Here is a 20,683-nt window from a genome sequence, read left to right as displayed (position 1 = left end):
AGATTAAAAGCAGTGTGTGCTTTATTGTACACATTAGATGGTTTTAATAGTATAATAGATAGCAACAGCCAGAAACCTCACAGCTTATTCCTTCCTCTTTTATAAAGTTAAAGCCAACTATTCAAAAAGACGAGATTTATTTAACACTTGTGTACACACAAAGTCTATACACATTTGAATTCTTGTGCCTGGCTGTCAGCTTCATGTAAAAACAAGTACCCCTAAGTGGATAAAAAAAATAAAATAAACATGCATTCGAAAAGTATACATATTCAAAACATCATTCGAGTAGGCTCAAGTGATTGTCAGCCCTAAGTCCTCACATGTTGAACATGTTTGTATTTAGAACACAGGCTTTGTCATGTGGTGTCCACGTCACTGCAGCTCCACCTCTCTGTCTCTTCAGCGGATGACAGATTCTGTGTGGTCAGGTTCATCTAAGAACCTCAACCTAACAGGACACCACCGCTCCCAGGTAAGCAACTTCATTTCATGTGTGTTAAGTCTTTAGAAATCATTCCTAGGTAATAATTGTCATGAATAAGATTATACAGATTATAAAGAAAAAGTGATAGTAGATTAAATAGCATTTTATTATGTTTTTGTATGCATTTGTTTGTGGATCATAGACTATGAGAACTCTATGAAGATCAATATTGAATTTAGATATTTTTGTGTTTTGTTTTGTACAGTATAAAATGACATATAACTATATAGCCTGCTGATGGCTTTTTGAGCATCATGACAGAAGTGATGACATTTTATGTGAAAAGAGTTTTTTCTTTGATAAAACAAAAACTTTTAAAAATTACCCATTTTTGAGAAGGTACAGGCAGTTAATCTGTGGCTGAGGAACCGCAGCATAGCAGATTAACTCAACAATGGCATTTATCTGTCTAATCACTCCTTGCCCTGGGTCTTGTGTAAGTGAGAGGCGCACGACTTTAAGAACAGATAAGGACAGCTTTATATAACTGAGCATATACCTTGTCCCGACATAGGGGATCAGATATGCTGTATTTCCTTTTTTCAATATTTAGTTTACATCACATGAACAAACAAACAAGGCTCATATGCATATGATTTCTACTACATAGTAAAATTGTTTTAATGTATTTCCTGCAGGAGTCTGCTGTAACACCAGAGCCAATATGGGGCGGAAAGAAATCATCTGCAGCTGGAAGAAAAGCATCAGTAACATCAAAGATGTCTTTGACTTCAAGGCCAAAATGGGAACGTAAGTTCTGTAACAATAGTTGTTTTTTCAATTTTAGAATGTTATAATATCATACTCTCAGATGGGGAGCAAGAGCCAGTTTTTCCTACTGATAACATTGATAAATTTATGTTGACAAATGTTGAATCTGATTCTTTCTATTAGTGACTAGATCCTAGAACTCACTGTATTCCAACAAACATCTCCCCCATCTGTATTAAATGCACAGTACATAGCATACTATTTTTTTTTTTTCTCATACATTTTGAACTACAGGGCTGGACCAATAATTTGTCTTTAGGAGAAAATGACTTCATGACAAAACAGTCTTCTGTTTGTAACTCTTAAATTTGTTCACAAGCAAATGAACATGTTACCCAGAAAGCCATTATTTTCAAGAGTATATAGTATAGTGTGTTTTTTTTTTTTCCTTTCATACAAAACCAGGACAAGAATCAGATGTTTAAAGGCAGAAAGCAGCTTAGTTGTTTGTGAATGAGTGCGTGGTGCGTGGCGCGTGTGAGCTGTTGTGAGCGCTGACGTCACCTCAGTGAGGGAACATCCTGACACCACTACATTATTGGATTAGTCTGAGTGTTCCAGTGCAGGTGTACTGCAAGTAATGCGCGCATGTGGAAAAGCCAGGTGCTACTGTGCAACCATGAAGAAGGCACAATATGGTATACTAGTTTAGTGGTTCTCAAACTGTGGTATAGATATACTATCTCCTTGGTATTCAGCCCCCTTTGGTGGTACTTAGAGTCATCTACACTTTTGGTTTTCTTCAAATTAAAATAGGTTTATTCACATTTTGATCTGTGCCCCTCATGATACTAAAATCTTAAACTTGATTTTGATATTAAGGGAAAGGCTCAATACCGATCAATACCAATGGTGTAATGACGCGTGTAATGTAATGTAAATGTAATTTTCAATACAAAATGATACTTAAGACTATGATGCTATCCTGTAGTAATATTCTGGTTCAGATATAGATCAAGACTAAGACCCAAATCTATTCCCAAAAAAATCAGACTTTTTTCACTATTGATACTTGTTCAAATGAGTATCTAGTTCTGACACAAGATCAGTATAAAACCTAGATACTTATATCAGTTAATATGTGGGTTTTAATACATTTGACAACTCTACCCCAGTTTAGACCTGGTGGCACTTTGTAAGCCAGACAGGTTATAAGGTTGTAACTGTGTAAAAAAGATTGAGAACCACTGAATAAGTTATTTTATGTACTGAATATGTCAGCCAACTGAACCAAAGATGTGATATTCCAATAAAATGTACACCAGTCCTCCCCATTAACAGTTCACTAAAGTTATTGCCAAACCCTCACTCCTCTCTTGTGTTCCTTTATGTTTACAATGATAATCTTGTCTTGATTTTCACAGAGGGTCTTTTTCTGAGGTCTATATGGTAAGAGAGAAAGCCACAGGGAAATTATTTGCTCTCAAATGTCTCCGAAAGAAGCATCTAGCTCACAGTAACCTGGAAAATGAAATCAATGTGTTGAAAAGGTAAAATGCTCATTCTTTGACTCATAGTTTAAAAAAAAATCTCCCTCTCTTTCTGACGTCTCACTGTCTTTTTTCAGAATCAAGCATGAGAACGTCATAGGTCTAGAGGACTTTTATGAGAGTCGGACACACTATTACCTCGTCATGCAACTGTAAGTATGAAAAATAGTTTTTTCTTGTATGGTTGAAAGATTTTAGATTTTTTTATTTAACATGGTTTTGAAAGATTCTTTTTATAGAAACATCCTAAATTACATTATTTCAAACAAGTCTGTCAACAGCTCTGTATTTGGGAATAAACTTTATTGATCCACTAGAAACAAAAAATAGTATGAAAGAAAGTAATTCAGTAATAGTATTACATTATTTTGAATCAAATATGTTTTGAAAATAAGTAAAAGAAATATCAGGGCATCAATATAGTAAATAAAAACAGTAACATAGTTTATAATGTTATGTACAAGAAGACAATAAAGAGCAAAAGATGAATATTCTTCCATTGTTATAAAGTAATTCATTACATGAGTGAGTTACAACAGCGCTGCAGCTATGTCATGAATGTAGTCCTGTGACAATTAAAAAGCAGAACTGCATATGGCAAAATTGTTACTGAATTACAAAAGCGTAGTTCTGTGAATCCTATATTGTGACATGAACTTATTAATTGCAGGGTATCTGGAGGAGAACTGTTTGATAGGATAGTAGATAAAGGTGTGTACACAGAAAAGGATGCCAGCTCGGTGGTCAAACAGGTGCTCCAGGCGGTCAGCTATCTGCACCAAAACAGCATTGTGCACCGTGACCTCAAGGTAAATTAAAGCACATCAAAACATGTCTGCATCTCTGTTGTTGGCTATTTTTTTCTTACATTGTTCCACATTTGGTACACAGCCAGAAAACCTGCTGTACTTCAACGCAGACGAAAATGCCAAAATTATGGTCAGTGACTTCGGGCTGTCTAAGACGGTGGAACATGGCGTCATGTCTACAGCCTGTGGCACTCCAGGATATGTGGGTTAGTAATGTCCTTGTGACCTTTCTTAATATTTGTAGTGAAGATTGACCGATAAGTGTTTTTACATGGACAATTCCAATTCCGATTGTTCAGTGTAAATTCTGCCAATATTTCAGGCAGATAAATGGGCTGATTTTGATTATTTTTTAATTTACTTTGTACTGAAGTGTCCAAATTTCTGCTGCTGGTTGGCCCAAACAAAATATCAGTCTCAGCTGTAGATTTAAGGCTAAATAGTTCAAATATTGTCCATATCCAGCTAAATCTAAAAAGAAAATTTTGTGACGCTCGATGTACTGGCATTAATACTTGTTTAAACATACATGCGAAACACAACTTCCCTTATTGTATGGTTAAATAAAAGATGTTCCTTATTTTATGTTGTTTTTTTGTTTTTTTTTAGCTCCAGAAGTTTTGGCGCAGAAGCCCTACAGCAAAGCAGTGGACTGTTGGTCTATTGGAGTCATCACTTATATCCTGTAGAAATCCATTATTCTTTGTTAGATCTAGTGGAATTACATTTTCTTTTATACTTCTGTATGAAATAACACTTGAACGTTGTATTGCAGGTTGTGTGGCTACCCTCCGTTCTTTGAGGACACTGAAACTCGCTTGTTTTCAAAGATAATGAGAGCAGAGTACGCTTTCCATTCTCCATTTTGGGACGACATCTCTGAATCAGGTATGAATTTGGTGTTAGGTCAGCTTTTATTTGTGCCTTGTGTTTTTAGCTTTTGAACCATATTGATTTAAATAATCAATTTCTCTTTAACACAGTCAGAGTCATACTACTTCAGTTTACATGCCAACATTCTTCATAACTGATGTGCCACTTTTATATGCAACTTTTCTCGTGGAGGACCTGCTGCCAGTTTGTCCCCATGGAGATGTTTTTGCTTTGCCTGGAATGGTCCACAGTATGGCATTAAACTCATCTATCTATTTAATCAGTTACCTCTCCACAGACCTTACCTGTAACTTGGCTTGTTCACATAGTTGTTAGTCTCCACACAGATACATATGTTTGATACCATACTGCAGAACATTCTGGGCAAAGGACAAAATATCTCCAGAGACAAGCACATTGCGGACCCTCAACCAGCAAAGTTACATAGTGCCACTCTAAGTAGAACATGAAAAATGGTTGACCTGCAAAGCTTTAAAATAGCATCAAGGATTAGATATGACCTTAGGCCTCATATAGCCAGTCTTTGCTGACATAACAGAGCTGACCTGCTGGGATTAGGATTCTTACAGTAGATACCAATAGCAAGAGCTAATCCTATTAAGGGACACGTTAGAAGTTAGAACTACTGCTAACCCAAAAAACAAAAAACAATTTCATACCAAGCTGGTGAGAGTCATGGTCCAGTGGTCTATATTTTGGACCTTATGAATATACCAACAAATTATTGTTGGGTTAGTTTATAATTGAATTACTAAATTGACCATCTTATAGAATGTGTTCATTTCTATTGTTGTTGCTGCCCTTATCATGTATATTAACAGTATTTATGTTAACAGTATTTATGTTTACATGCACACCAAACATCTGATCATTATGTGGTTTCTGGAGTTATTAGATAATGGAAATATCATGTAAACAGTTACATCTGATAATATGATTTGATTTCTTTGTGATTGTTCACACCTGTGCAGGTTTTGACAAAGTAAATTATGCACAAAAGAGGAAAACTAACATGACACAAAACTAAGCATTATTTAAAATTTTCAATTAACCAGTATCTCAAAATCTATTGATTAACTGACACATGTCACCAGGTGTTTTTGATGATTACAAACACCAATTAACAGATTTAATTATTGGGGCATTATCTCATTATTCTATCTGTTTTTTACTTGCTATGTACATGTACTCATTGTCTAAAAATGTCTTTTGCAGCCAAAGACTTCATCAGGAAAATGATGGAGAAGGACCCCACAAAGCGTTTCAATACAGAGGAGGCCCTCAGACATCCGTGGTGAGTGGCCATGTGTTTGTCAGTGCTTCACTATTGGAGCTGTGTCTCACTCTGGACTGTCTCTGCAGGATTGCCGAAGACACAGCTAAAGACCAAGACATTTATCACTCTGTCTGTGAACAAATGGAGAGAAACTTTGCCAAATCAAAATGGAAAGTGAGTTGCTCTGCTGCTAAATACATTGAACTATGTAATAATAATGCATTTGTTACCAGTGATGAAAATGGTGTGGTTTCTTGTCTAAAGCTTTAAGTGTCTGTTTATAGAGAGACTGCAGTGGTTTGAGTGTAGTGTAGTTGGCCTGGGACCTGATTGTAAGACAGCACAGCATGTGAGACAGAATCATAGAGTGGATGTACAGTTTTGATGCTTGGATGGACATGGATTTTCTGATAAACCTAAAATTTGATCAGTTAGACTTAACCCACTTGTCTGTTTAACACGGGATTTTAAAACTAAAGGTGGAGTCTAGGAGAATGCCAAGGTACTTGAATTCCTTCACTATTTGTAATTTTTGACACCAATGTCTCTGAGTTGGTGAAAAATGTACCAACTATCATGGAAAGATTTAATTGGAAACAATACTAACCAGTCTGTGACTTTAACCATGGCATTAGTGAGTTTGACCACAACAAATGCTTCTCGGAGGGCTAAAAAAATGGCACCAACAAACATAAACTGTTCAATTAATTTACCAACCAATAGATGTTTTTTAGTCATCAACACAAATGCCACAGATTGTAGATTAGTAAATACATATAAAAAAGTTAAATACTAGAATATTGATATAGTTGAAATTGAATGAATGGAGTTCTGTATATATGTGTACTTTTTATATCTTTCTCTGATCTGAGCTGTTAAGGGGCATTGACAGAAAGTATATTTATTCAATAATTACTGAACAGATTTTCCACATACTAAGTAAGGAACTATAGAAGAAAGTATAATGTGTCTCCTTCTGCCTTGTCTTTTGTTCATAGCAAGCCTTTAACGCTACTTCAGCCATCCACCAGATGAAGAAGCTACAGTTATCCCGCAGTGAACCCTCTCCCATTACAGAACCCCCACCTCAAATAGTGGTCCAGAACTCCTCCAAGAACCCCCTCCTCATTCCAGCCACTACTGACCCTAATGGAAACTTGGTTACGGGTCATGAGTCCAGTAGTGAACCAAGCAGAACTCTGTGTCCTCCGCTCAGAACTACAAACAGTGAACCAGGAGGACAGGGACAATCTCCAGAGGTGTCCCGTGAGATCCGGTCCTTTTATTCTGAAAGTGACACCACCTTCCAGGCTTCCAAAATGTAAGCTCGATATATAAAAAAAAAACAGATAGAGTCTTAAACACCAACTTTATTTTACAAATGAAGAACGTTTGAGAAGTCTATAAATATTTTAAAAAGACATTTTTTTCTAATGTTGTGAGGTCCACATTTTTTTCTTAAAAAGGACATTATAAGTAGGGGTGGATGATAAAAATGTAATTGTCATATCATCAACAGCTTTATGCTCAAACACACATTTTGCCCTACCACTCCTCCTATTAGACAGATATCGTAATGCCGTGCCTGAAGAACAGGTGGATTTAACCAATCATAATGAATTGTCTCAGAAGATGCAAATGGCTTTGGATTTTAAACAGGATATATATATAAAAAAAACTGTGCACGAATTCTGAATTCTGATCATTTGTAACTGTAACTGTAAAAACTGTTATATGATTTGTTTGCGCACCCCTAATTATGGGCCATATAAATATAATGTGACAATTACAAACATACTTTATATGACTATAATAACTGAGTTGATGACTGCTGCTTTTGTTGCCATTATAGGAAAGACCTGGCACCCCAGTCTGGAGTTTGTTCTTTGATGTAACCTGTTATATAAATATAAATGCCATTCACGCTGAGGTAAGTGTTATGAGGAATATATCATTTTGAATTTTGAAGAAAACACACACTGCTGTATATTGGTTTCACTAGATATTGCCTGTGCTTATTTGACACTTTTTTTTTTCTTCAGATTTTGTGGCCGCTCACAGTTGACCACTCTTTATGAACATTTATTTCCTCACAAGTGTTGTATACATATATATTTTTGTTTATCTCTTCATTATTGTTTCTCTCAAGTGCCACAAGCTGTTAAGATGCCCATACTTTGGTGAAGCCAATGCATCTGTTTGTATTGTGACTGCTAGCAGTGCAGGGTTTTCTCCATTCTCTATATCTGAATGTTATAAACTGTATTTTTTTTTTCTCTGAAACAGTAAAATATGCAAGCTAAACTTAATAAACATGTACTTGAAAACTGTCTGTGGGATGATTCAGGAAAACATAAAATTCTATTTATTGAAAATATAAAATAAAATTGAATATTAGAACAAACCCCATGTGTGACTTGTGATTCTGTAAGTTCTATTGACATAGCGTTATTATTATGGCGTATGTGTATCCCATGAGTCAAAGGTGTGTCCAGTTAAATGTCTTCAGGGTCCTCAGGCTTGGCAAGTGCGGAGCTCGTGGGCTCTTTTTCGCAGTTGAGCAAGAAGATCACTGAGTTTGGCATCAAGGCCCTCCAGCCTGCTAGACTTTGTGATGATTTCCTCTTGAAGCAGTCTGATGGAATCTGCTTTACCTGTGAAAGAACAACAGACATCAGGCCTAACATGCAAATCTTATGGTAATTTCTGGTAGTCTAGGTGGCATCTGATACACTACTGCCTTACCATGGAAAAATTAAAAGAATAACTTAACCCTTAATCCTATTGTTACTAAAGACACAAACTTACCATCCAGTGCTTTAAACATGTGATCGGTGGTGTTAGATAGAGCCATGGCGTCTTGTTGAAGTTTTGTCAGGCGTGGTCCCAACTCAGCTGAATTGCCATCAGGCGAACTGGCAGCTGCTTTGGCTTTAAGAGTCTCTAGCTCTTTCTCCAAGGTCTCCATGTCCTAGAATAGAAAACATACCAGTTAGCAGAGATACAGCATACAACTGCATAGTCATACACAGTTATATTTATTTACTACACTGTTGCTGTTGACGAGATGATTATAAAAATACATATTTTTGATCTAACAGACAACAGTTATGATTTTGGTGTAACAGAGGATAGTTACAATCTTTATAGACCTTATGTTAGTAAGAATATGTACGTAAGTGTACTATTGTCCATAATATTAATGTCTCCAATTTGCCCCCCTCACCTCAGCTGTGGTAGTTGCCTCCTCCTCAGCGTTATCTGCCTTGTCCTGAGTATCCAGGGTGTGCTGCCTTGCTTCCTCCAGCAGATTTTTGAGCTCGTCCAGAGTGGGTTTTATTGGTTTTAGCAATACAGAGGCATCATTCAAAGCCTTTTCTGCTGGGCTCAACTGCTCCTCTACCTAAGCAGTGCAATAAACAAATCAGAAATCCACATTTGCTGTGATCCATGCAGTGAAAGGTAGACCGACCTTGGTGATGTTGTCACTGAGGTTGTCTATGAGGTCCATGCTGTTCTGGAGCTTATCTTCTAGGTCTGACAGTGACTGTTCCATAGATCTCATCCCGTCCACCAGGCCATCCACATCTGCCTTCACCCCTTTGGCTGTGTCCCTGCCCAGAAAAAAAAAAACTACTCAGTGCGTACAACTTCTAACATTTTTAAAAATAACAGATATTTTAGGAAATGTATCTACATTAATTAATACCATCTATGGTGTTGGGAAGTTACTGAATACATGTTCCAAAGATATATATTCAGAAAATTAATTTGAGCCTAACCATCATAATACAGTCATTATTTCATTTTGTGATATTCAGAATAGAGTTACTTTCTTAAAATCAAAGAAATACACAGTGGTATTTAATCAAGCAGTTCTGACTTCAAACTCTAATTAGTAATCTAGTCTTTAATTAGTAATAAATAAATGCATAAAAAAGTGGTGCCACATAAAGTTGTTGGTTAATTCCATGTCACATTTTTACACCTGTAATATAATGTACCTCGATGTATTGTAAGTATTCAGAATACAGTACTCTGGTTGGACCATGTAACGGAATAAATTTGAATGCAGGTACTCTGTACCTAGTATTCTGTAATCAAACACAGTTTCAACGTATTCATCACATCGATGACGTTGTAGAACATACCGAGCATCCTGCGCCTCTTGGAGCAGTTTCTTTGCAGCCTCTAGCTGTGGTTGGGCTTCACTGAGTACTGCAGTGCTGTCCGGTAGCCCGCTGGCAAGGTCCTTGAGTTCATCCAGCTTTGTCTTTAAAGCAGTAAGGCTCACTGGCAGTTTGGCTTTGAGCACCCAGTCACTGACCTGCTGAATGTGAGTCAGGTTGGAAGAGGGATCTGTGAAGAGTGGGGACATATATTTGTTGTGTATTTAATAATAATAATTTTTCAGGTGCCTTTCAAGACACTCAAAGTCACCGTACAGCAATGTAAAATACAATATGCAATAAAACAGTTTGAAAAAGGACAGTAAAACACATCATGAAAAGCTACCATTTGTATAGCACAGTGTGAACAAGGTCCTGGGAGGAGGATTTACACTGTGTTGGAGAAGCTGTACCTGAGAGGAAGTCCTTGAGCTCCTTCACCACATCCCGGCTCTTCTTTAAGTCCTCCTCCATTGCATCTCTGGCCTCTTTCATTCTGTTAGTGAGTTCCTCTGCAGATTGTCTCACCAGGTTAGTGCTCTCCTGTGTTTTCTGAAGCTATGATATAAAAAGAAGGGCTGGTTAAACATAATCAGTGCTGTTGGCAGTAGGCCTGTCACAATAAGAATTTTTGAAATAAGATGTGTTTCATAAGATATCATCATAAACGTTAATATTGAAGACCACTTTATGCCAATGACATTTTAATCCAGGAATTTTTTCCAAAAGAATGCATACCCATAAAACATGAGTTGCAGTTAACAAATAGTACAAAGAATCACAAAGTACAATGTGTAAGAGCGTGTTGATATTTATATGAATTATCAATGCAATTTGAGTTGATACAGTTCAAATGTAAAAAAAAAAAAAAAAAAAGTTGCTGCTAGAGCAAAAATGTACAATAAATACTGACCCCTAAAAATCATTGTTAATTCTTTAATTTACTTACATTTAACGTATATAGTAATTATTGTGACAGGCCTAGTTGGCAGTGAGACAATCAAGCAGCGGTAGATTGCTGTTTGTTCTGTACCTTCTTGGCTGCATCTGAGATCTTTTTGGAGAGCACATCCAGTTTATCTTGTACTTGTTCAGCATCATCAACTGCCTTATTTCCCAGGGGCAATGCACCCACGCAGGGTTTGCCTGGATCACAGGGTGGCACATTGTCAGTAGCACACAGCTCCTCATCCACACACTGCAGAGGCGTGCATGGGTCTGACAGCACTTTGCCACACACCTATTAATGTACAAACAATGTTAACACCAACAAAATAGTATTGTTGTAAAATAAGGTATATTTTGAGTATTTAGTATTAAACTATGTCCTATTTAAGAGTATTATTGAACATTCCATCCATTGTAAACAGCAATATTGTTCCAAAATTGCTTAATGATAGAAACAGGTCCGTTGACTTCCTCCTGTTCAAAACTGCAGAACTTCATAGAGAAATTTCTCCTTAGCTCAACACATTTTTAATGTGGAAAAGTGGCTATATGACATGTTTAAATTGAACGTGTATGACCAGAGTCTGGATTTTTTTAAGGTACTGCAAGTAAGTATGGAGAAGTGGGCAGACACAGGAGAAGTGTGAAAACTGATTTTTCTCTGTAGACAATATAATATTACTCAAGTATGCATGAGTCAATCAAAATACAGAACTGAGTAAGCTAATAATGAGGGAATTAAAAGATCATAAAAGTTAAATTCACATAAGATGTCCCATTTAAAATCAAGTATATTAAGTAAGATGTTTTGCCATATACCATTTTGGCCAGAGGACTGAGGTCAGGATTTGACGCTAAGCTGTCGTTCAGCTTGCCCAGGTTCCGGCTGTTGACTGGCAGAACTCTGTTGAGCTCGTCCTCTGTCTTCTCTCTAATATCCGAGGACTGTTGGAGCACTTTCTTAGATGTATTTACATTTCGGGCAGCATCTGTAGATTCGTTATAGGCATTCTCGATGGCGGAAAAAGGTCCTAGGGAAAAAATATTATTAAAGTTTAAGAGTTTCTTTGAAAAAACATTACTTATTTTATTGTAAAAAATATATATATATATTTTATGTTAATATTTATATATGTGCTGAAAGAATGGAACAGTACATTGCAATGAGCATAAAGCTTACTGTACTCTATATCCCAGATTAATATATGTGTGAAAATCGATTTGGCAGTTGAAAACACTTCTTTGCAAAGAGTAAATTTCTTAATTTTATTTTCATGAATGGTACTGTTCTTCAAGTGTGACTTTATGTTAAGTATGATCACGTCTGCTGAAACATCTGTCATCTGTAAGTTAGAAATAATGAAAAATGTACCTGTGTCAGTTGAACTGGTTGCATTATTCAGTTTGTCACTTTTGGTCTTGTATTCTAAATTCAGAGAGTTGAGCAGATCCTGCAGTTTGTCCAGCTCTGGTTCCAGATTTGTTTTCTCCAATGGCAATAAGTTATTTTTAACTCTGTCCATCTCTGATCTGTAAAAAGACATTTATATTTTTCTTTTTTTTTTTTTTAAGACTAAGAGTCACTTTCTCATTTTCTATGATCATTATGTTGTACATACACTATAAAGATAATTTTACAAATACAATATCTATACCCCCTGATGACGACAAATGCAAAACAAATAACAGGCTGTAACAGTGAACTTTGTAAATTTTGTATTCACTTTTAAGATGCATTGCTGTAACTACCGATGAAAACTAGCTCCAGTCAGCTAACTCAGACAGAATGACATTGTTTGGTATTCATTCATGTCCAAATATTTCAAATAAATAAAACAAATCCATCAATTCCTCTCCAGTCCTCTATAAATGAAATACTAGTACATACAGTAATATAATGTCTTACTGAAGTTGATCCATTGTGACCAGAGCCTTATCGACCTTTATAGCGACAGCTGGCGGGAGTGAGATAGAGTTTTTGATGTTGTTCAGACTGGACTCGAGAGCGTTGATGCGGGGACCAAAGTCCAGGGATGGTCCAGTGGTCTCGGAGGGCCGCAGTCTTTGCAGGGTGATGCTGATATTCTGTCGTTGGGCGTCGAGAGTGAAAAAACACGAGGGGCACGTCTGACACTGAGGGAAGGAGTCACACCTGTCCCGGCGGCAGGTGTCACAGCGTGTCCCTGTCACTCCGGGCCGACACAAACACGCACCTGTCTGCTTATTACAGCCCTGAGGGAACGTGCCCTCCCTGTCACAGTCGCAGGCTAAGAGAAAACAAACAAGATATTACTATAAAGTCATACAACACATTAGTTAAACAGACAAAAAGTGTACTGGTAGGCATGTTTGATAAGTAGAGATGTATCTTGTAAGAATATCCAATCAAAAACATATGTACTGTACTGTAATTAACCTTATATTTAGGAGGCTTAAAGAAATGTCAATTATTGTGACTGCCCAGGCAAAACTATTACTCTAACACTAATCTATGCATGTTGGCAGCAATAAAATGGAGCCAGGTAGTCTATAGCTTTTAAAAAATAGTGCTATATCAACACAATACATTTACCTCCAGGAGCTAAAGTTTTAATACCTTACTATGTGGGTCCATGACAGTATTGTGAGACTGTTACCACTGCAATATCACAAGTAAGTAAATCTTGTTGCATCCCCAAAATTGAGGAATGCAATTCATTTAATATTATTTAAATAAATAAACTCACATTTGCAGCCTCTGTAAGGATCTCCAAACATATGGTTGGCACACTCAGTACATGCTCTGCCTCCAAAGCCTGGTCTGCACTGACACTGGCCTGTTTGCTGTTTAGAGTGACAGAATACAGGAATCAACACAAACAGTTACTTATTAGTTAGTTATAGACATTTACTGTGTAATGCTATGTATATACATAGTGTAAATGTACTGTAGCATATTAGAAACATGGATACAGAGGTGGGAAATATATCAAGAAAATTATACTATAGTATTGTTTTGGAGATGTGCAAAATATTATTAATATAGAATACAATCAAATTTTTAAAAGATGATTATTTGATTAAAATAAAAAATACAAAAACTTTTTTTTTAATGTAATACCTAAATCTCAATCATAACATTTAAAGACACATGTTATCACAATTTTCACAGATGGTCAGCTACCAATTCTTGTCAATACTGCCCACCCCTAATCAAATATATTATAGTATTGAAAACAGAACGTCCACTAGAAGGAGCCACACCTGATCACAGACGTTGCTCCGAGCAGCATTGGGATCACAGGCACAGGGCACACAGCGGTCAGACCCTGCTGGCCTCCAGAAGCCCGGGGAGCAGCTCTCACACTGCAGCCCAGTAGAGTGAGGCCGGCAGGGGCACTGACCTGTCACTGGATCACAGTTCTGAGACACCGAGCCTGCGGGGAAGCAGGAGCACTCTGTACACAACCAAAGACATGCAAAGAGTTAGTCAATGCTTAAAATTGCTAATAAATTCACAATACACCTTTCATATATTATATATTTAAACCCCCATAATCACAACAATTGACAAACATAGGCAACCCACAAAATGCCTTAAGTCTAATGTTTCATTTTATTTTCAATGCACTGGTCTAAATTCATTTGGAAGGCCAACACATACGGATATGTATTTATCACTGCATTTGAGGCATATCAAGACTATGGTATGTATTTAAAAATGGTCCCCCTGAGATTATTTTGTGGGGGGAAAAAAGCTTGATTAGTTAAACTGAAATGAATATTAATCTCAACTTGAGTGGTTTTGAAGTTAATATTTGTTATTGATAAATGAGGTGCATAGTACAATTTGACCAGGGCAGGTTTAATGTTAAAAGTGTCTGAAATTGTGGTGAAATGGCACGAGAGCACTCACTGGTACAGCCCTGTGGATTGGAGGAGACCAGGTTGTAGAAGCCCTGTTTACAGCGGTCACATGCAGAACCCTCCACATTGGTTTTGCACCTACATGAGCCTGAGGAATCGTCACAAAGAGCCCCATTCACTGTCCCAACAGCATTGCACACACAGCCTGCAAAAAACATAGTGAAAGGTTATAATTAAATATTGTTAATTGTTAACTCTTAGATAAGTTGTTACCTCATGAGTTAGAACATTCACCCACCAACCCAGAGGTCTGGGGTTTGAGCTCAGCTCAGACAATGCATATTGTCTTTGGGACATTGAGCAAGAGACTTCACCCACCTTGCCTGTGTATGATGTGTATGTGTATGTGTGAATTGGGGATGCTTGAACAAACTGATGCTGCAGATTAGCAGCACCTTCAGTTTACCACAGGGCATCTGTGGGTATAGTAGTAATCTTAGTAGTGCATGAAATGAATGAATAAAAAAATGTAAAGCAAATGTAATTGGATATAAAATGTTCAATTTTAATTGTATGTTTTCAATTTATTGTAACAGTTTATTTATGACAGTTTATGTGTATAAAATATCCCTTAACTGTTTGGAAACAGAATAGTCAAAGACAAACAATTTTAGACATTTTCTGAAGGTGTTATTTTTAAAAACAATTTAGACATATCTATCTATCTATTTATCTGTTAGCAAAAAAGTAAATGTGACTCACGTATGCAGGCATCTGGTCGGTCCATCCGGCTGAGAGGATTGGGCTGGTAACCGGGTTCACACTGGTCACACTTGGGTCCGGTGGTGTGGTGCATACAGTCTATACACACACCTCCACTGCGCCGCCCACTCGCCTCGTACACGGCCCGGTCAAAACGACACCTCTGAGCATGGTTGTTACACTCGCAGCCTGAACATTACCACAGAGTTCAATGGAGACAGGATATTTTTTGTTTGCTGAGAGAAATATATAACATAAACCTTTCTTGCTTTGTGATTTGATATTTGTGATCACTCAACTGGCAATTTTATTTCAATTATAATTAAACTTGCTGCCCTAATGATATTACATATTATTATTATTACTTTCCCTGTAGTGTACACCAGAAGGTCCTTCAGCAGAAATCTGTTCTATAAGCTGTATGTTGTGTATATTTTGTATGTATTCCAGAGGCTTACGTTTGCATACGTGTGGGTTGCCCTCCTCCGCTGCTCTCCAGGGCAGGTCATTGTAGAGGTCTGCACAGCGCTCACAGTTTAGACCTGCTGTGTTGTGCTGACAGTCACACCTTGAATGCACCTGGCAACCACACATTTTACAGGCTGTCATTTCATGTATTACAGGTTACATTCATGGCAGTCTAGAAGTTGATTTGTTCATTTCAGACTTAATTTCAGATGTTAAGCACAGCTCTGTATAACTCTGGGTAATTCACACCTTTTGTGATTGAATAATAACCTTAGTTAGTTTGTGCTGACAGAGAAGATGTTTTGTGTGAATAAGCCCAGTAATGATAGATATCAATTATAAACCTGGTAAGATAAACAACTAATTATGCCATAACATTTTGAATAGAAGAAAATAAGTATGTTACAGTACCACGTAAACCTAAACCATACAAAAACATGTAAATACCTGGATGTTGTTAGAGAATGTCGTGTAAGTATCTGGCAGACATTTGTTAGCATGTCCATGACACATGCAGCGTCCGACCACCCTCATCTCCTTCAGAGCAAAGAACCTGCTCAGAGAGCGGCCTGGGATCTCTGGCACCTCACCCAGCTGGACCAACTTCACCCTGAGTCCCGTGAGACCAGAGATTTCTGCACAAATCAGCAATGTAAGTTACTCACAATACGAGTTAGTTATATAAAGTGCCTTAAATCTTACCTTCAATTTTCTGGTCTTTGGGAACTGGAACGTACATGTATTGTTCTAAAGGCCGGAAGTGAATCTGCAGGGGGGCAGTGAAATTCAGAGTAAATCATTTTACTGCAGTAAATGTGGAGTATGTATCAACCAAGCATAACATTATGATCACTTTCCAAATCTGTGTATTTCATGTTCTTTGTATCAATACTATCATAAACTTAAATCAGTCATTTGAGTTTCAGACATCATTCCCTGTAACCTGCTCAAATCCTCAAGTTTGAATACATTCTATAGGCCAATAATATTTAATACTGTTGGGGACAGCTAAAATTAATCAATAATGGTTAAGACAGACTTTTGTGGTAATATATTGAGTTATAATAGAAATGATTGTGAATTTATCTTTTGGATATTTCAACAGAAAGTACAGTGTAATCAATAGGGAAAATGGTCTCTTGCCCCAGATCTGGGATTATTACATCATATACCCCACCTAGTAATGGGTCATTTAATGCAATAACATGTTTTCAGTTCCACCTGGTGATCATAAAAATGTTTGACCTAATCTGTGTATCTGTAGTCGGTACAAGTACTGAGACTGACTCTTCTATTGGAAACAAGTAAAAGTAATAAAAAAAAGTCATACTTGGTGATCCTTGTATAGATCATATCCAACAGGGGGCAGTGTGTAACAGTATATGTCATCCATTTTCAGTGGGGTGCTTGTCGGGACTCCAGGGAAAGCAGAGGGACAGTGTGTAGCCATGTATACATAAGGCTGCCATGTCCTGCCATTATCCAGAGTCCTCTCGATCACTAAAGCCTGAGGACGAGGACCCTGAAAACATCATCAGTCACAGAAATATATCAAGCAATTCACATTTCTACAGCAAAAATATGAAGAAAAATAAGAATCTGAACTGAATACTAGTGACCATTCTGAAGACATCTTACCTTAAAGTCCAGGACAAGACTGTCAAGTTGGAACAGGTTTTTGAGATCTAGTTGTATTGTGACAGGACTCACTCCTACACAGTACAACAACAGATATTAAACAACATTTATTATGGCACCAAACATTATTCTATATTCAAAATAATAGGATTTTTTTTAAAAATCTTTAAAAAGTTTGGATACAACTACTGGAGAATAAGTAATTATCCACCTTTCTGCGACTGCCACCAGCGGTCAGGTCCGGCCGTGGAGAGGACGTCCTGGATGGTGTGGGCCAGCTGACCCTCTGGGTTTCGTGAATCACAAGGGCAGCACTTCATTCTCCTCTGCAACAAATGTGCAACGTCTTAACTCTGTATTCACCCAAAACTACAGACTAGTGGTCTGATGGAAAACCAGTCCTTTGACTAAAGAGAGCTATGAGGTTATTAAAAAGAGATATATACCAGTGATATACAGTGTTAAAATCCATGACTACCAGCCTTCAAGATCACAGGAGCACCATATTTCAAAGAAATCAATAGGACTTAGAAAAACATTATGAACTTGACTAGCATCTAGACCCTCTCCATGTGTTCTAATAAGAGTCAGACAGCTAACAAGGTTAATTACACTTCACAATAGACCTTGAACTCACTATAATGCTTTCTAGAGAAACCAATTAGCCAATGTAGGCTAATCATTTAGTGACAGAAAACTAGACAGACCCAGTGATCACTTGGTTGGTGAGTTCAGTGGATGAAGGTAGATCTTACCTGCTGATATGGTGTGCAGTACACCTCAGAGCCTGTGAGGCCACAGGTGGAGGAGGCCGAGAGCTGCTGAGTTCTGCCCAGCACTAGGTCTCCACTTGGGGGATAACAAGCCCCCAACAAGCAACTGGACGTAGCTTGAGACACTGCAGCCAGGGCTTCAAAGGAGGACGTTTTTAAAACATGTGTTACACACTAAGCAATATCATATCCAGCCAAATTAAAGCCATGTTAAACATCATCTTCCATTCACTACTTTATACCGGTAATTGTTGTTTTCACGACAAATTCTCATATACTGCAGTGATTTTTCACTCTGGTTACATACGGTTTGTGCTTTTATAACTACATAAAATGCTTTCAGAAAAGACATTTAAAAACACTTACCTGCTAGAAGAAATACAAGTATCATTTGGTGCTTTTTCTGTAAGGCAGAGTTTGACTGTCTGAAGTGAAGCTGTAAAAGTGAGCCTCACATGTGGGGCTGTTGTTTAAGAACTCTGCACCACCTGACACACTGTGTGTCAGAGACACACCCTACTGCTGCACCCTCCACTGGCTGAATCAACAAAAGACTTCAGGAAACCCCATAGTTTATGAACAAGTCTGAGCGTGGTTCTAGTGGGCCTGTCTGTTTAGGGTTGTGGCCTTTTAAAATTCATATAAATCAATTAGGCTTAATATGAATTTATGACTTATGTTTAGGAGCCCCTTTCAGATGTACTTTCAAACTCTAATTAAATTGTTATCATCATCATTATTATTATTATTATTATATTTTTTACAACACACCATTTATCATGGTCAAACACACTGTCTTTACTTGTTGTGTTGTTCATGATTTATTTATTGCTACATTCAGTCTGAATTTCATTTTTTGTCAAATAAAATAAATATCAAAATTGGAAGTGGTCGAGACAGACTATCGTGCACAGACAAGTGTTGCTCCCTCACAGTGAGTCGGCTAGTGTTTGGAAACTGAGTCTGCGTTACCTGTGTCATAAACAGTGGCCTCAGGACGTGTTTTTCTGACAAGTACAGGGTGTGCCTCATGTATCATCACCATCACACTCACCAGTCTCCACTTGCCCTCTGGTACAATACCACTCTACTGATTGTATAACCCTGACACTGTCTCTCCTTCCTTACTACACTGTACATTTTCTTAAATAAGAGTGGACCTATCGACACTTAAGCCATTGCCCACCTGCCTGGCCAGACAAAATGATTGTATTCTCTGTACTGCATACACAAGAAAGTTAGTTGGTTTAACAGGAAAACCACTAACTGCTCATACTACTGGGGAGAGTCTGTGTGTTCCCAGTGTCGAAAAGTAAAAGTTTTTTGTTTGTTTTTTTAGAGTAAAAGTATTTTTTCTTGTAATTTGAAACCTGCTAAAATGTATGGGGGTGTATGTTTAGCACTCCATAATGTTTTGTTTTATTAAACAAAAATCTACAACATTCTTAGATCTCAAAATCTGTCCAAAATAATTTTAGGCTGCTCTTTAGTTTTTCATTTTACATTGTATGAGGCTATATATTGTCATTTTGTTAAGTGAAAGAAATAATATAATGTATAAGCTACAGATAAAAACAAAAGATTGATTCAGTTGCTCTGTAGTGTAACCCTAATATATTGTTTTCACCAGTCTCTTGAGGCTGTCGGTATGGCGGGTTAGTTAGATTGATTATGTATTTTCCTGTTGTCTTCCTTCATGAAAATAGAGACCTAGAAGGAAAAGAAGTCTGAGGTGAAGGAGGAGTATCCTGAGGAGTAATCTCTACTAAGTGGTTTCAGGCTGCCTACTCTGTCTAAGCACATGAGGTGGAATAGGAGGACGAAAAGGCAGAGCCCCCAACAAAGCAGTACAGGGAGGTGCAAATGAAGGTGCCAATGTCCAGGTGTCTTTTCTATATTCCCAATATCCTGCAAAACTCCTTGAAAGCTTTGAGTCTATTGTGATGTACAACCCATGTCTGTGAGTGTGCTTTCCAAGGATCTGTAATATGTCATACCTGGATGTCCATCTTTTACCACAAGTTTCACAATGACAAACGGCCCTTTCCATCTGAGAGCCAGTTTATTCATTCTGTTAGTGGGGTCATCAAGGAGCACAGGATCTCCTGGCTTGTGTGGGTGAAACACAGTGTGTAAAAAGCAAGAGGACAGGTAAGCTGCAGGTGTAGATGAGGTCAGGATAGGACTACAGTTCAATATAACATCCAGTGGCAAGTTTGATTCCCTCCTGTGCACAAGGAAGAATGGGAAAAATCCTATGCTAGAATGTACACTGGAGTTGTAAGCAAGTTCCATTTGTGGAAGAAGCTGATCCCATTTACTACCAATTTGCACTATATACTAAGCCAGTTG

At 37.5% G+C, this 20,683-nt stretch overlaps 2 protein-coding genes across 2 annotated transcripts; one reads left to right on the top strand and one right to left on the bottom strand.

Moving 5' to 3' along the window:
* The first annotated feature begins 447 nt into the window (after window positions 1–447).
* On the top strand, window positions 448–7,659 carry camk1ga (calcium/calmodulin-dependent protein kinase IGa). Its single transcript, XM_055221977.1, has 12 exons — window positions 448–475; window positions 1,126–1,237; window positions 2,623–2,748; window positions 2,826–2,900; window positions 3,419–3,557; window positions 3,640–3,763; window positions 4,167–4,242; window positions 4,333–4,445; window positions 5,667–5,745; window positions 5,814–5,901; window positions 6,726–7,048; window positions 7,580–7,659. The coding sequence occupies exons 2-12, from the start codon at window positions 1,152–1,154 to the stop codon at window positions 7,620–7,622; spliced, it is 1,272 nt and encodes a 423-aa protein (XP_055077952.1). The 5' UTR covers window positions 448–475; window positions 1,126–1,151; the 3' UTR covers window positions 7,623–7,659.
* Window positions 7,660–7,970: 311 nt separating this feature from the next.
* lamb3 (laminin subunit beta 3) lies at window positions 7,971–18,832 on the bottom strand. Its single transcript, XM_033967175.2, has 22 exons — window positions 18,698–18,832; window positions 18,314–18,468; window positions 17,770–17,884; window positions 17,559–17,632; window positions 17,251–17,442; window positions 16,623–16,686; window positions 16,368–16,555; window positions 15,911–16,031; window positions 15,453–15,641; window positions 14,740–14,895; window positions 14,088–14,281; window positions 13,571–13,667; window positions 12,751–13,111; window positions 12,217–12,374; window positions 11,664–11,875; window positions 10,930–11,136; window positions 10,310–10,454; window positions 9,879–10,086; window positions 9,200–9,341; window positions 8,954–9,130; window positions 8,536–8,698; window positions 7,971–8,381 (listed from the first exon to the last, which is right to left on the bottom strand). Exons 1-22 carry the CDS (start codon window positions 18,720–18,722, stop codon window positions 8,242–8,244), a joined length of 3,483 nt encoding a protein of 1,160 aa, XP_033823066.1. The 5' UTR covers window positions 18,723–18,832; the 3' UTR covers window positions 7,971–8,241.
* Between the last annotated feature and the right edge of the window lie 1,851 nt (window positions 18,833–20,683).

The sequence above is a fragment of the Periophthalmus magnuspinnatus genome, chromosome 5 (genome assembly GCF_009829125.3).
Source record: "Periophthalmus magnuspinnatus isolate fPerMag1 chromosome 5, fPerMag1.2.pri, whole genome shotgun sequence".
In the NCBI taxonomy this organism is placed as follows: Eukaryota; Metazoa; Chordata; class Actinopteri; order Gobiiformes; family Gobiidae; genus Periophthalmus; species Periophthalmus magnuspinnatus.
This window is presented reverse-complemented; position numbering and strand designations above follow the sequence as displayed.

Bases quoted from the DNA above. Each gene is read 5' to 3' on its own strand.
- camk1ga (XM_055221977.1), top strand. From the start codon at position 1,152: ATGGGGCGGAAAGAAATCATCTGCAGCTGGAAGAAAAGCATCAGTAAC. The intron at 2,749-2,825 runs GTAAAATGCTCA...GTCTTTTTTCAG, and splicing joins GAAATCAATGTGTTGAAAAG to AATCAAGCATGAGAACGTCA. The intron at 5,902-6,725 runs GTGAGTTGCTCT...TTTTGTTCATAG, and splicing joins TTGCCAAATCAAAATGGAAA to CAAGCCTTTAACGCTACTTC.
- lamb3 (XM_033967175.2), bottom strand. From the start codon at position 18,722: ATGATACTTGTATTTCTTCTAGCAG. The intron at 17,633-17,769 runs GTGGATAATTAC...TGTACTGTGTAG, and splicing joins CTGGTGGCAGTCGCAGAAAG to GAGTGAGTCCTGTCACAATA. The intron at 15,642-15,910 runs GTAAGCCTCTGG...GGTAATGTTCAG, and splicing joins CAACCCACACGTATGCAAAC to GCTGCGAGTGTAACAACCAT.